The 13,869-nt window shown below is 39.5% G+C and overlaps 1 protein-coding gene across 7 annotated transcripts in view; it reads left to right on the forward strand.

Moving 5' to 3' along the window:
* The first annotated feature begins 704 nt into the window (after positions 1–704).
* CCDC15 (coiled-coil domain containing 15) overlaps positions 705–13,869 on the forward strand; it is a 79,241-nt gene continuing 66,076 nt past the window's right edge. For 2 of the 7 annotated variants that reach the window (XM_059183841.1, XM_059183861.1), the window contains exons 1-4: positions 716–976; positions 1,318–1,506; positions 6,782–6,931; positions 7,470–7,661. In XM_059183841.1, the coding sequence (XP_059039824.1) occupies positions 1,327–1,506; positions 6,782–6,931; positions 7,470–7,661 (522 nt within the window). In that variant the 5' untranslated portion in view covers positions 716–976; positions 1,318–1,326. The other 5 variants (XM_059183852.1, XR_009356493.1, XM_059183884.1 and 2 more) reach the window with 5 other exon arrangements.

The following is a 13,869-nucleotide window of genomic DNA, read 5'->3' on the forward strand; positions in this document are numbered from 1 at the left end:
TCATTTCCTATCCCTGCAACACCCCGTCTTCTTTCTTTGCTTACGCTACAATACTCATCAGCATCAGACACCTTTACTTACTCATTGTATTATAAATTCCACGAACAAGGGATATTTGTTTTGTTCACTGCTATATATTTCCAGTGCCCAGAACAGGACTGGTATATAAAAAGTTCTCAATTATATGTGAAATGAATGAACGAACGGGTATTTCACAGGGATAACGAAGTGTCCCAGAATTATATCAGAGCTTGGAGTAGAGAGGGTGTCCGCTGGCGAGGCTGCGATGTTCAAATATAAGAATATGCATTAAATAGCCTTATAAGTGTAACAAGGAGTGCACAGGATCGGTATGATTTACTGTTAGCTTAGTTTGTTCCTCGAGGAAGCCCTGCCAGGCCCACCTCTTTCCATCCTTTTCTCCTGGTTTCCTCTGCGGGGACCCCTGCCCCTCCCAGTCAGCGTTTTTCAGTTCAATATAACCCCTTCCTGAAAGATTTGGGCTGGTCTCCGTGCTAGAAGTACAATAGCACCAACACCTCGGCCGCCGGCAACCAGGTATCCCCGCGAACCCACCCGTTCTCGCCCAGCCCCTCCAGCCTTCACATACTCCGCCCCGTCCGTCAGACACGAAGCGGAAGTGACGTTCTGGCAGAGCCCGAAGTCCCGCCCCTCACGCTTTCCCCTCCTGGGGGAGGAGACGCAAGACCGGAAGGGGCGGCTACAAGGCCCCCGAAGGGCGGAGCGGGGCGTCCCTCCAGAAAGTGGCGGTTTACTGGATGCGGTTGCCTTAGTGTCCGGAATAGCTTGATTCTGTGGCGAGCGGCCCGCCCGCACTGGGTCGGTGCTACTATTTTAGCAGGAGTGGGACCCCTGAGGCCTCAGGAACAGGCTTTCTCTGGCCCGGGACTTCTCGGCGTTCAGCGGTTCCCCCCGTAACCGGATACCGGTTATTTGGACTCTGCCTCTGGCTCAGGTTCCCACCCAGCCCTACCAGCCCCTTTCCTTCTGGCGGCCGCGGTGGTTCCTCCCTTTCCTGGCGGTGTCTCCGGGGGGCACCGTCTTCGTTCTCTCAGTAGATCCCTTCTCTCCCGCCTCATCCCCGTTCTTTCCAGAAGGCAGTCTTTATACTTTTCCTTACTGTTTCTTCCCACTTCTCTCCGCTTCTTTCCTTCCTTCCTTCCTTCTCCAGAATTCTCGTTCTTCGACTGCCCGTCAGGCTTCTCTCCCTTTCTGGAGCCTGTGCTCATGGCTTAGGAGGTTGAGCTTTTAGCGCAGTCGTTTGAAGATTTTAAGCTTCTCCTTTCTCCTACCCAGGAGTCACAGATGCCAGGAAGTATGGCCCCCCTCAAGAAGCCTCGAAATACCGCCAGGGTGCCTCTGGCCTTAAACCCCCTGAAGAGCAAGGACGTGTTGGCCGTGCTGGCTGAGAGGAACCAGGCTATAATGCCAGTTGGGGCATGGGTGGAACCTGCCTTGCCAGATAGCTCGGAAGTCCCAGCATATGTGAGTGTCAGTTTGATGCAAACGTAGTGGGGTTCCTCCCCCATTTTTCTTCTTTCTTTTTTTCCCCCCATGTTAGCCTTCTCTAACCCTTGATGCTTAGGTAAGGATGAAGAGTCCTATCTGGGGATGTCCTTTCTCTCCTACTGGAAATAGGTATGTTCTTGAATTAGGATTGTAGAACAAACACCTATTTGCCAAAATTGTTTATTTCACAACCCCCTCCCCCCTTTTTTAAAAAATTTCACAAGCTCTTGATTGCTTGCTGTACACAAGACATGGGTACTGTCTGTATCTTGCAGACACCCTGCAACGTAGTAGGGATGACCGTTGCCACACTTAAGAATACGTTGATTGCTTGAAGTCAGTAATGTGTAGTAGAGATTCAGGAAGATTCAAAGACACAGAGAATAAGGAAAGAATATATTAATTCTGACTGGGATTCTGAGAAAGTTTAAGTATAAATTTCATGAGGACAGGGAACTTTTATTTCTTGGTTCCTTCCTTTCCTATCCTATAGTAAGTCTTAAGGAAATACTCATTGTTGATACAGTCAGAAGAACCTTCACACAATTTATGCAATGAATGGATGTGGAAATATAGTCCATGTTAGTCCTTAAAAAATGGAAATGCTATAAGTACAGATCGTAGGGAACAGCATTTCAGATGAAAAGAAACTTTTGCAAAGTTTACTTGTGTGCCTGTTTACATAATAACTCATATGTGCTAATTGACACAGGAGGACAGTTTTGTAAGAGTATTTTTGATAGTCTTTCACAATACTGTGCCCCTTAGCTACTTTTTGAAATTTTATTGTGGCATTTCCCACATTATATTTATAGTAAGTCATTTACATATCTGCTTTCCCTGATGGAGTGTGAACTTCCAGAGCACAGGAAAAATGTCATTTATTATCATTCCCCCAACTTTATCTTGATGCCTAATTAGTGGAATGCATAAATTGTGTGAAGGTTCTTCTGACTGTATCAACAAAATGCTGAACATATGATGAAAAATATGAGTTGTCCTTGATCTCAGAGAAGAAATGAGACTTGTTTAAAATAAATGTTAAATAGCAAAGCAATGTCATATATTCATTAATTTTATTTTTTGTATGTATGTACACAATTCATTTATTCCTCTTCTGCCTAATTCTAGAAAGGATTTTAAGTATCTAAGTAGTATATGATTAAGTGCTCTGACTTTGATACTTAAAGAAGAAAGGTAGGACTTTGGGTTGATGTGATTCAGGCAAGTTTAATGAGTTTAGCTACAGAAGGAGGATGATTCTCTCAAGAATGGGGAGAGTGGGAAGTGAGCAAGGTGTATCAGGATTCTAAGGGTAGATTAGATTGATTGGAGTGGGAAGCTTAGTAGGGGGGATGGTGGTTCAATAGAATTGTAGAAAATAGGAGCTGTAAGGAACCGCATGAAATTTTGGATAAGGGATTGACTTCATTCATGTTTTAATATTTAGAGATGAATTTCTTAATAAAAGAGTGTTTGATTAGGTTAATTGCTTCAAAATTTTTTTGAGGTGAGGGATAGATTGGCTCCTGGGGGACAAAATTAGGATGTAATTGTTACAATTTAGCTAGGAAGTATGGCATCAAGACTTGTTTAGTGGTAAGGAATAAAGAGGGAAAGTCTCGAAAAAGGATGGTTGAAGTAGGAATGAAGAGGGATAAATGTCTTAACATGTATCCCAGAAGAAACAGTAAGATTTGATACAAAGATATTTTGGTATTTAAATTAGTGACACCTCTTTTTCATTGCTCAAATTATGACATCTTTGTAATATAGCATCAAAATGCCTAAAAACCACCCAAATTTCTTTTACTATGTTAAGGAGAATTGAATCTCATGTTCCCAAACATTAAATCAAAATGCAGGTCTTGGAAAAGTATAAACGTATCTCCTTTCCCTCACTTAAAAAATTCTGATCGGGGAAGCCTGGATGGCTCAGTCGGTTAAGTTGCTGCCTTCAGCTCAGGTCATGATCTCAGAGTCCTAGGATCGAGTTATGCATCGGGCTCCTTGCCCAGCAGGGAGCCTGCTTCTCTCTCTGACTCTGCCTGCTTGTGCTCTCTCTCTTTCTTTCTCTTTCAGAAGTAATTAATTAATTAAATAGAATCTTAAAAAAAAAAAGTTCTGATCAGTACCAGCCAAAGGCTGTTTGATCAAGCATCTCATAGAACTCTTCACCGGTTTAGCATACATTATCTGGGGAATCCACTCTTTTTTTTTTTTTTTTTTTTAAAGATTTTATTTATTTATTTGACAGAGAGAGATCACAAGTAGGCAGAGAGGCAGGCAGAGAGAGGAAGGGAAGCAGGCTCCCTGCTGAGCAGAGAGCCCGATGCGGAACTCGATCCCAGGACCCTGAGATAATGACCTGAGCCGAAGGCAGCGGCTCAACACAGTGAGCCACCCAGGCGCCCCTGGGGAATCCACTCTTATTAACAGATACAGCTCTTGTCAGTTCAGAATAAATGCCGGATACTTACTTCTAAAGCATGGTAGACCTAATATCGGATGTGAGGGCGATCTGGCTGCGACATCTGTCACCCCATTGATCGCCAGGGTTGATTCGGCTGATCTGGCTGGCTAGGCGGGTGTCCCCTTCCTCCCTCACCGCTCCATGTGCGTCCCTCCCGAAGCTGCGCGCTCGGTCGAAGAGGACGACCTTCCCCGATAGAGGAGAGGACCGTTCTTCGGTCAAGGGTATACGAGTAGCTGCGCTCCCCTGCTAGAACCTCCAAACAAGCTCTCAAGGTAGACCTAATATCATGCTTATGCTAAAGGGAAAACCCTCGTCATTTTTGTCCCCAAAGTTTCAAGGAGCTGTCAAGATTCCTAAAAATTCCATAGCTTCAGACCTCCCTCCCCTTCCATTAATTAAATTAGCATCAAAATACATTGCTGTTTTATCAGCACTTATGGCTATTGCATTATTTTATAATTTATCTGGTTATCTATTATGTAACAAACCTGGATCTTAGTGGCATAAACCAAAAGATACCGTGTGTCAGGATTTCAGCCAGGGCACAGTGGGAATGGCTTGTTTGCAACATGGTGTCTGAAGCTTCATTTGGGACAGCTAAAATAGCTGGAGATGTCTGGGACAAGTTTACTTGGTTCTGGCTGTTGTTGGATTTCTTGGTTCTTCATCTGGCATCTACTGGGCTGTAAAGTCCACGATGGCTTTCTCACTCACATATCTGGCACTTGGTTGAGGATGACTAGAATGGCTAGGGCTTGCTGGACGCTTTCTCTTTCCACGTGGCCTCTCTACTTGGCTAGTTTGGGCTTCTTCTCATCCTGGTAGTCTTAAGGTAGAATTCTTACATGGTGGCTGGTTTCTGCTAGGGTGATCACTACAAGAGCTGTAGGTGGAAGTTGCTTTATGACCTTGCTGGAGAAGTCATGGAGCCAGTGCTTCCTCCTCATTCTGTTGGATATATAGAGCTAGACAACGTTCAGTATGGGAGATCACTACACAAGAGCATAAATACTGGGAGGCTTGATTCACTGTGGGGAGAAGGGATCATCTTTGGAGACTACTGTATAATCTAAATATCAGTTCCATCGTATGTGAATTATCCAGAAAATGTTCTTTGGTTGTTGAGAGAAACACTTCATTGTATATATTGCTCCCTTGGATAAGCCTTAGGGTTCAAAAAGTCTATGAGGAGTTAGTTAGTACAATTGAAACAGTATTCATTTTTGCTTAACCCTGTATTTCTCAAATTGATTTGTCTCTGGGTGTCTCCTAACATTCCAGAACATGGGACAATGTTCTTGGGTTTGGTGGACTTACATAATGGTGTTTCCTAAGAAAAATATGTTTCTAAAATATGGTACACTTTAATCTTTGGTTTACAGTTGAGATTCACAGTTTGGAGTCAGTCATATACTTCAATAAGATGTTTGATAATCTCAGTATGGGGTTAAAAGAGGAAGCAGACAGATAATGGAAGTTAAAGAGGAAGGATGACTTCTGGGACTTGAGTTAATTTCGCTCAGTTGTTCAGGCTTTACTACCTATAGCTCTCCTTTGGAATTGTTTTACCTAATTGTTCTTTGATACTTGTACACTGTACTTCTATGGTATGGGTATATAGTTGTATAGAATATGGGGTAGATTTCTTGGAACATTTAATTTTAATTGGAACTTAGATTCATTTGATTTTGAGAGTTAATGACCGCCTATGAAATATTTGGGCACCTTCTGAACTAAAATTTGGAATCACTGTGTTAGAAGAAGGGCTCAAGAGAAGTATGATTTTACTTAATTTGAAGATTCCTTTTGAAAGAGAAACAGTCAAGAGAAAAACAGTGCAGTATAGGGCTATACTTCTAGCTCTGCTACTTGACAGCAATAGGTAGTATCTTGGGCTACTACTAAAGATTAATCTTTCTGAGCCCCAGTTTCCTCATCTTTAATATAAGAGATAAGAATACCTTCTTAGTTAAAGCGCTTGTCTTGTAGCAGATTAATTGCTTTTAATTATGATGGTTATGGTTATTCAGAGCACTCAAGGAAGTGAATACTGATCAGGGACTCAAATGGGATGAAATATTATAGATTGTTTAGACTATGTTTTGGAATTGCACATTACATAAATATTGAGTGCCTTTATATTCAAGGCTCTGTATTATATGCTGTAGGGGAAACAAGGGAGAATTAAATACATTTCCTGTCCTCAAAGTGTACCTAATCTAATGGGGGATTTGAGAAATGTTGCTCTCAATTAATGTCAATGAGAGGTTCTATAGCACAGGAGAGCTCAGGAGGAGGAGGGATTGTGGAAGGTCCTAGGTGGGTGGGTATTAGGTGATCTTAAAGAATGAGTAGACCTTTACTTTACTTTACTAGATAGAGATGACAGGAAGAGCATGCTAGGTTAAAAATGGAGCATAAATCTGAGTATGAAGGCATTTTATAATAAGATATATTTAGTGAGTGGTGAGCAATAGGACATATTTAGTGAGCAGTGAGCAGTTTTAGAAAATGTGTGACATAAGATAGGTTTGAACTGGTTCAATAAGAATTAATGAAGACAACTTTAGTTGTCAGCTCAATGAAAAATTAAGATTTGATTTGAGTGCTTACAAATTCCAGTTTTTAGTTTGTGATTTGGTTTGAGTTCTTGGTACTCAACCAGCTATGTCTAGATTATCAGCTCTGAACTCCTGTGATTTGTGCTTACAACAGAGCTTTAGTGGGCAAAAACTGCTGACACTTAAGTGTATTTTCTATCTTTCATCTTTCAAGACTTCAGCATATATGATTGAAGAAGAACTAAAGGAAAAGCTAAGAAAAAAACAAGAAGCTCTGAAGCATTTTCAGAGACAAGTCAAACGCCGAGTAAATCAGCAAATCAGGCTGAGAAAAAAGCAGCAGTTTCAGAGATCTTATGAAGCAGTAAGTTCAAAAGTGAACCTGAGTAAAGATTGAATGGAAAGTGTGTGTTACAAGATAAGCTGTTAGACAGTAAGAGAATCACTTTCTTTGGATCCCATATTTTGTATAATTGCTAGGGAGGACAGTAGATTTGTATGTAGAGAAACTGTATTTTATTCTTGTGTTCTGACTCACAATTTTTTTTGCTTTTACCAATAGATAAAATCAATGTCGGAATTTTGGATTTGGGTTTGAATTTTGGCTTTGCTGCTTGCTGGCTATGTGACCTTGGGCTTATACTTACACTTATACTTATCCTCTGTGGACTGTAGTTTCTTCATGTTATGGTATTTGTCTCACAGTGTTGTTATGAGAATTAGATAAGTAAATTGTTAGCATGTAGTAGGTGCCTGATAAATATTAATTTCTTTGCCTGAATTATTTTGTCAGTTATTTCCTTTCTATGCCCACCCTAATTTAAAATCTTATAGACATTATTTAATTGTAATGGCTTGAGTGGAACCTCACTAGAAGAATCTCACTTTCTTCCTTTGTGTAGGCAGAAAAAGAAGGCTCTATAGCCATGCAGTCTTCAGATCCAGCACGTTTAACTCCTAAAAGAACAAGTGTTTTCCCAGACAACTTGAATGTTGCTATTGGAAGTGCTGGGTTACCTCCTTCCCAGATGCTTGGGGATGGAATGGATGATAGAGAGAATCAGAATGAATTATTCCAACAACAAGCCCAGGCTGTAAGTACATATTCATTTTATGTCTATGATTTTTCTTAGATACAGGATCTATCTAGGATATGAAGTAGAGATTAGGAGGTATCAAATTCAACTTCACTTTTAATTACCTTTTTTTTCTTACCATTGTAAAGTGGTGAATAATGAAATAATGTTTATTTTTTATACATATTTTATATTTCTTTATTTTTGGTAAGACAGTTTAGAATCATCTAAAGGAAGGTGCCAAAGTATGGGTCCAACCTTATGATAAAGCTTTAGGTCAAAGAACAGAGATTCCCCCTGCCCCCACCAATTATACTAGAATTGTATTATGGGTAAATTATTCTGTTTGTAGTATATGGACAGAATTGATTCCTAACCTCTGTCGCAAATAGGTACGGTACGTATATGGGGGAATTTCATTCATTATTTTTGTCTCTTTTTACTCTTTTCTGTCCTTTAATCTGATTATCATAATAAGTAGATCTATAGATCAAATAATAATATAGTAAACTCTGAACATAATTAGAATTTTAAAATGTAACATATCTAGTAATTGATTTTACATATCTGTTATTTATTTATTTGTTAAAGATTTGTTTATTTTAGAGAGAAAGAGTGTGGACGGAAGGCAGAGGAAGAGGGAGAAAGAGAATCTCAACCAGACTGTGCTGAGCACAGAGCCTGATGTGGAGCTTGAGCCGAAACTAGGAGTTAGACACTTAACTGACTGAGCCACTCGGGCACCCCTTACATATCTGTTATTTAAAAATTAACTACCATAAGTAGGTTCATCCACTCAAATCACTTGACACCAGGCCCTCGACTCTCCTTGTGTTCATGAGCTTTTAGTCCATTTAATACCATAGTCTTCAACTCTGCTGTGGGAACTATACTTATCTTATTTGAAATGTATCTCTAGAGGGGCGCCTGGGTGGCGCAGTCATTAAGCATCTGCATTTGGCTCAGGTCATGATCCCAGGGTCCTGGGATAGAGCCCTGAGCAGGAAGCCTGCTTCTCCCTCCCCTACTCCCCCTGCTTCTCCCTCTCCTACTCCCCCTGCTTCTGTTCTCTCTCTTGCTGTGTCTCTTGCTGTCAAATAAATAAATAAAATCTTAAAAAAAAAAATAAAACGTATCTCTAGGGATAGTGAGAGGAGAGCAAAAATGTGGATGATGATTATTTGGGGTGCTTGGGTGTCTCAGTTGTTTGAGTGCTCATCTGTTGGTTTCGGCTCAGGTCATGATCTCATTGTTTGTGGAATCAAGCTTTGTGTGGGACTCTGGGCCCAGGGGAGAGTCTGCTTGAAAATTCTCTCCCTCTAACCCTTCCCCCACTCAGGCTTGCTCTCTTTCTCTTTAAAATAGATAAATCTTTAAAGAAAAAAGAAAATTATGATAATGTGAAAATAAAGGATTTGTAACTGCTTGTGTGCTCAGTCGTAAGTATGAAGCAAATCTGATGGTGTTGTTAGTGTCAATAGGGAAAAGCTTATTAAAAAGCACATGTTATATTGAAATACTTAAAAAAAATTTTTTTCTCTTTGCCCCAAACTATGACATTGCTTGATTTGTAGTAATCATTTTATAAATCATTTGTTTCCCATTTTAAGATTATGAACAATTTGTTGAGCAAATATTTATTGAGCCAGGCACTGCGTGAAGTATAAGGCTAGAACATTGATGAAGATACAATTGTTGCCTTCATGGTGCTCGTAGCTATACTCACTTAGTGAGATTTTACTTCATCTGTATAATACATAAGTAGCACACATCAGTTCACAGATACTCGAATATACTGTGTTTGTTAAACATTGTAGAGATACCAATGAAATGTGAAATAGGACTCTTCATGGGTTGTATTTCCAAGCAGAGATATAAAGCTAACAGACCCCAATCTATTAGATAATAATATAGACATTTGCTGTATTTAATGAAAAATTGTGCTATGGGAATTCAAAATTTTAAAATTCAAAGAGATATTTGTTGGAGAATTCCTGGTAGAGGTGGAATTGAGCTATATGTGTATTTTGAATTGATAAGGTGAATTGAATTGGTAAATTCAAGAGAATTTTGAGATAGGTGGAACAATGAAAAGTCTAGAATATGTAATAAGCTTGGTATATTTGGGAATAAGTAATGGAATCATTCTAATTGATAATTTACAGAGGAGAATAACAGAAAATGAGGCTAGATAGGTAGGAGGAAATCAGGTTATGAAAAGCCTGAAATGTTCAAAACTTAGAAAAAGTTTTTATACCCTGTTGTTTTTTCTTAGAAGTTGAACTACTGAAGAATGTTCAGTGACCTAAACTACTTTAAGCCTACAAACTTTTGCCCCTACAACATCATGACAATAGATGCTTTTTAATTTTACTGTTTCTGTTGCAGTTTTTATCCACTAGGTGTCACTAAGAACTAGACAGTGAGACATTGTTCAAGCACTAACTCCCTTGGTTTATCTAGAGTGGTTGAGTAAATGGTGAATGTGATTCACTTTCTGAGTGTCAGTGGACTTTTCAATTTTCTTGTGTCTTGGAGTGATAGAAGCATAGAATCCTGGAGTTGGAGGGTTTTACCTGTTCATCTGACATATTGAAATACTTAAGGATGACGTGACTTGATATCTGGGGTACACTTCAAGAATAACGTAAGGGTGGGGTGCTTGGCTGGCTCAGTGTGTTAAAGCCTCTGCCTTTGGCTCGGGTCATGATCCCAGGGTCCTGGGATCGAGCCCCACATCGGGCTCTCTGCTCAGCAGGGAGCCTGCTTCCTCCTCTCTCTCTCTCTCTCTCTCTGCCTGCCTCTCTACCTACTTGTGATCTCTATCTGTCAAATAAATAAAGTCTTAAAAAAAAAAACATAAGGGTGAGATGAAGCAGGGCATTATAGATAAAACATTAGCCAGGAACTGATAATGTTAAAACTTTTTTGTAGTATAGCTTCCGTCTACTTCTCTGTATGTTTGAAGTTTCTAATATGTTTGAATTTATGTATATTTTTAATTAAATGTTGGAAATGACATTATCTAGTCTAACCTTTCTTTTTATAAGGAATTCTTTTTATAATGTCTCATATATAAATGCCTAGTTTCTGCTAGAACACTGTCACTGCTTAGCAACTGACTACTTTTTAGACTATTTCATTTTTAGAAGTCTTGAAATTATAACTATTTTTTCAATGTATTGAGGCAAATTCTTCTCCCTATAATTTTTACCCATTGGGTCTAGTTTTGTATTCTTAAGTAATAGAAAATAAAATACCATGGTCATCTCTAAGAAACTTAAAGTATTTGATTATAATTATCATTTTTCTTTTTTGATTCTTAAATTCCAAATGTTTTCTGTCATCATAATCTTGGTTGATTTCTTCTGAATATTATTTAGTTTTTCAGTGTTCTTTTCAAATACGACTATCAAAACTGAACATATCACTATACCCCAAATGTGATTTTGGTAGGACCTCTCTTATTCTGCACCCATGCCCCATCCTCCACTTTTGTAATACTTGGTATTACCTACTTGTTCTAAGACAGATTAAGATTAGGTACCTAGGGTACCTGGGTGGCTCAGTTGGTTGAGTGACTGCCTTCAGCTCAGGTCATGATCCCGGAGTGCTGGGATCGAGTCCCACATCCGGCTCTCAGCTCCATGGGGAGTCTTCTTCTCCCTCTGACCTTCTCCCGTCTCATGCTCTCTCTCTCACTCTCTCAAATAAATAAATAAAGTCTTAAAAAAACAAGATTAGGTACCCAAAGATAGGAACTATAATCATAAAACCAGAAGAAATTCCAAGTGTTCCCATAAAATAGAGCTAGCCAAACCCCGTGCTTTTTGTTAAGACTGGTATTTATTTCTAGGGATTGAGTTTCTGTTTTGTCCCTTGGTAGCTTCATTTTGGTGGGGAATTGAAGAACAACTGATGATTGTTTCTTTCTCACCATGAAATAACTTTTTATTTATGCACAATTAAGTTTATCACTATTTTTTAGCATGGTATACCTCAGCTTTTTATTTCTCACCAAATCTCTTACCTTATTTTTCACTTTTATTCTCTCTTTATAGTGCAGGTTTTCCAGCTTTTTCAACCTGGAAATAATAGTTCATTTTGTGATTAAGAAACAGTTAAAGAATGTGAAATCACCTGATAAGTTTTCTGTAATCTATCATTGAAAAACTAATGTTTAAGTTTGGCTCTTTGGCTACAAAAATTTGTTTTATTTTAGGAATATGCACGAGACCAAAGACAAATCAGAAACTCACACAAATCTAAACTCCCTTAAGGAGTATGTGGCCAGACAGTTTTTTTAAATCTCAGGTAGTTCCATTGATCACACAGCATGGGATCTTTGATCTTCCCACTAATATTTAATCATTAATTTGATCGATTCGGTCATCCTCATAGGGTGACCCACCTTTCCTCATTGTCTGAGGACTTGAGACCTTCAGTGTTAAACCTGGACAGTTCCAGGCAAAGTGGCAGAGTTGGTTGCCCTGTCTTTATACATATGCTTCTCCCTTATTTGCTTAATTTTCTACTAACTCGTATTCTTATCATCACAGCTCTGAAACTTTGGCATACATAGGCTCCTTTAGCCTCTTTTCTCCAGCTTTGGACCTTTAGGTTCATTTCTGTCTCAACTTTTCATACTTCCTAGTTCATTTATATAAGATAAGGAATCTTCACTGGCCCAGCCTGCCTTTTTGAGGAAGATCTATGTTACTGGCAAGCCTATAGCTTGGGATGCCCACTTAATAATAATTTGATTTGTAATATCTCCCTCTTTTCTATGTTTTTGTTTAATGCTTATTAACATTCACTTGGGTGCTTGTAAAAGTTTCCTGTGGCTGCTGTAACAGATTACCTCAAACTTATTGGGTTGGAATGACAAATTTCTTTTCTCGAAGTTCTGGAGGCCAGAAGTCCAAAATTAGTTTCACTGAGCCAGAATCAAGGTGTCAGCAGGGCCTCTGCCACAGATTCTAGGATAAAATTTTTTCCTTGACTCTTCCAGTTTTTGGTGTCTGCTGCATTCCTTTTCTTGTGGCTACATCATACCAATCCCTGCTTCTATCTTTATATCACCTTTTTTTCTTCTGTAGGCCAGATCTTCTACCTCTTTCTCATAATGACAGTTGGCATGGCACTTAGGGCCCCTGTGGATAGCCCAAGATTATTTCCTTATCTCAAGAGCCTTAACTTAATGATACCTGCAAAGACCCTTTTTCCTTATAGGGTAACATTTACAGGTTTCAGGGATTAGGACCTGGTGTCTTTGGGTGTCCATTATTCAGCCTGTTACTGTCCTCATAGCTGGTCCTTGAAAGGGCCTTCAGGTTGAGGCTTGATGAAGGGTTATGGTAATAACAGAGAAATGGAAAGACTATAATGTATATTCCAACTGCTGGACCAGTGGAAATATCCTGCTTAAGGGACTAAAATCAATTTGTGACTCTAATAGAGGGTTGGAGTTGATGGGAGATGAACATTATATATCCTTATTTCATATCTGTTTCAGTAGGTATTTTGAATCCTCAGTCACATTGTGCAGGGCAATAACATTTACCATACTTGGTAATGAGTAAAAGCAGGCATATGTGTGGCTCTGTATTTTTCATAACCTCAGCTGCATATGGATCTCTTTTTGCAGTATGATTATCTCTATCTTGACTCCTTTAGCTACTCTGCTAACCAAATTTAGAAGTCTTCCTCTTAGCAGAATAAAGAATAATGTTTCAAGCTGATTTCTCTGGCTGGAGGTATAGACCTTTAAAGGTTTTATTTATTTATTTGACAGAGAGAGATCATAAGCAAGCAGAGCAGCTGGCAGGGGTGGGGGGGATGCAGGCTCCCCGCTGAGCAGAGAGCCTGATGTGGGACTCCATCCCAGGACCCTGAGACCATGACCTGAGCTGCAGGCAGAGGCTTAACCCACTGTGCCACCCAGGCACCCTGGAGGTGTAGATCTTTGAAAGCAGGGGCAGAACAGAGGTGATTTACTGTAAGGAAACTGTGCTGGTAGTGAGAATGTTTTTATCCCGACCTCACTATTAGTAAAAATCAAGGTGTTTGTTATTTATATCTGGAAATCATGCTCATGATTTGCCTTCAAGGGAGAATTGATATCATTAAACTTTTACTGGATGGGTTAGAACTGGTCCTGGTTTTGCCATAATTTTACTGAGTAGTATAGGGATATACTTTTTTTCCTCATGATGTAGGGCTCAGC

The sequence above is a fragment of the Mustela lutreola genome, chromosome 1, assembly GCF_030435805.1.
Source record: "Mustela lutreola isolate mMusLut2 chromosome 1, mMusLut2.pri, whole genome shotgun sequence".
Taxonomy (NCBI): Eukaryota; Metazoa; Chordata; class Mammalia; order Carnivora; family Mustelidae; genus Mustela; species Mustela lutreola.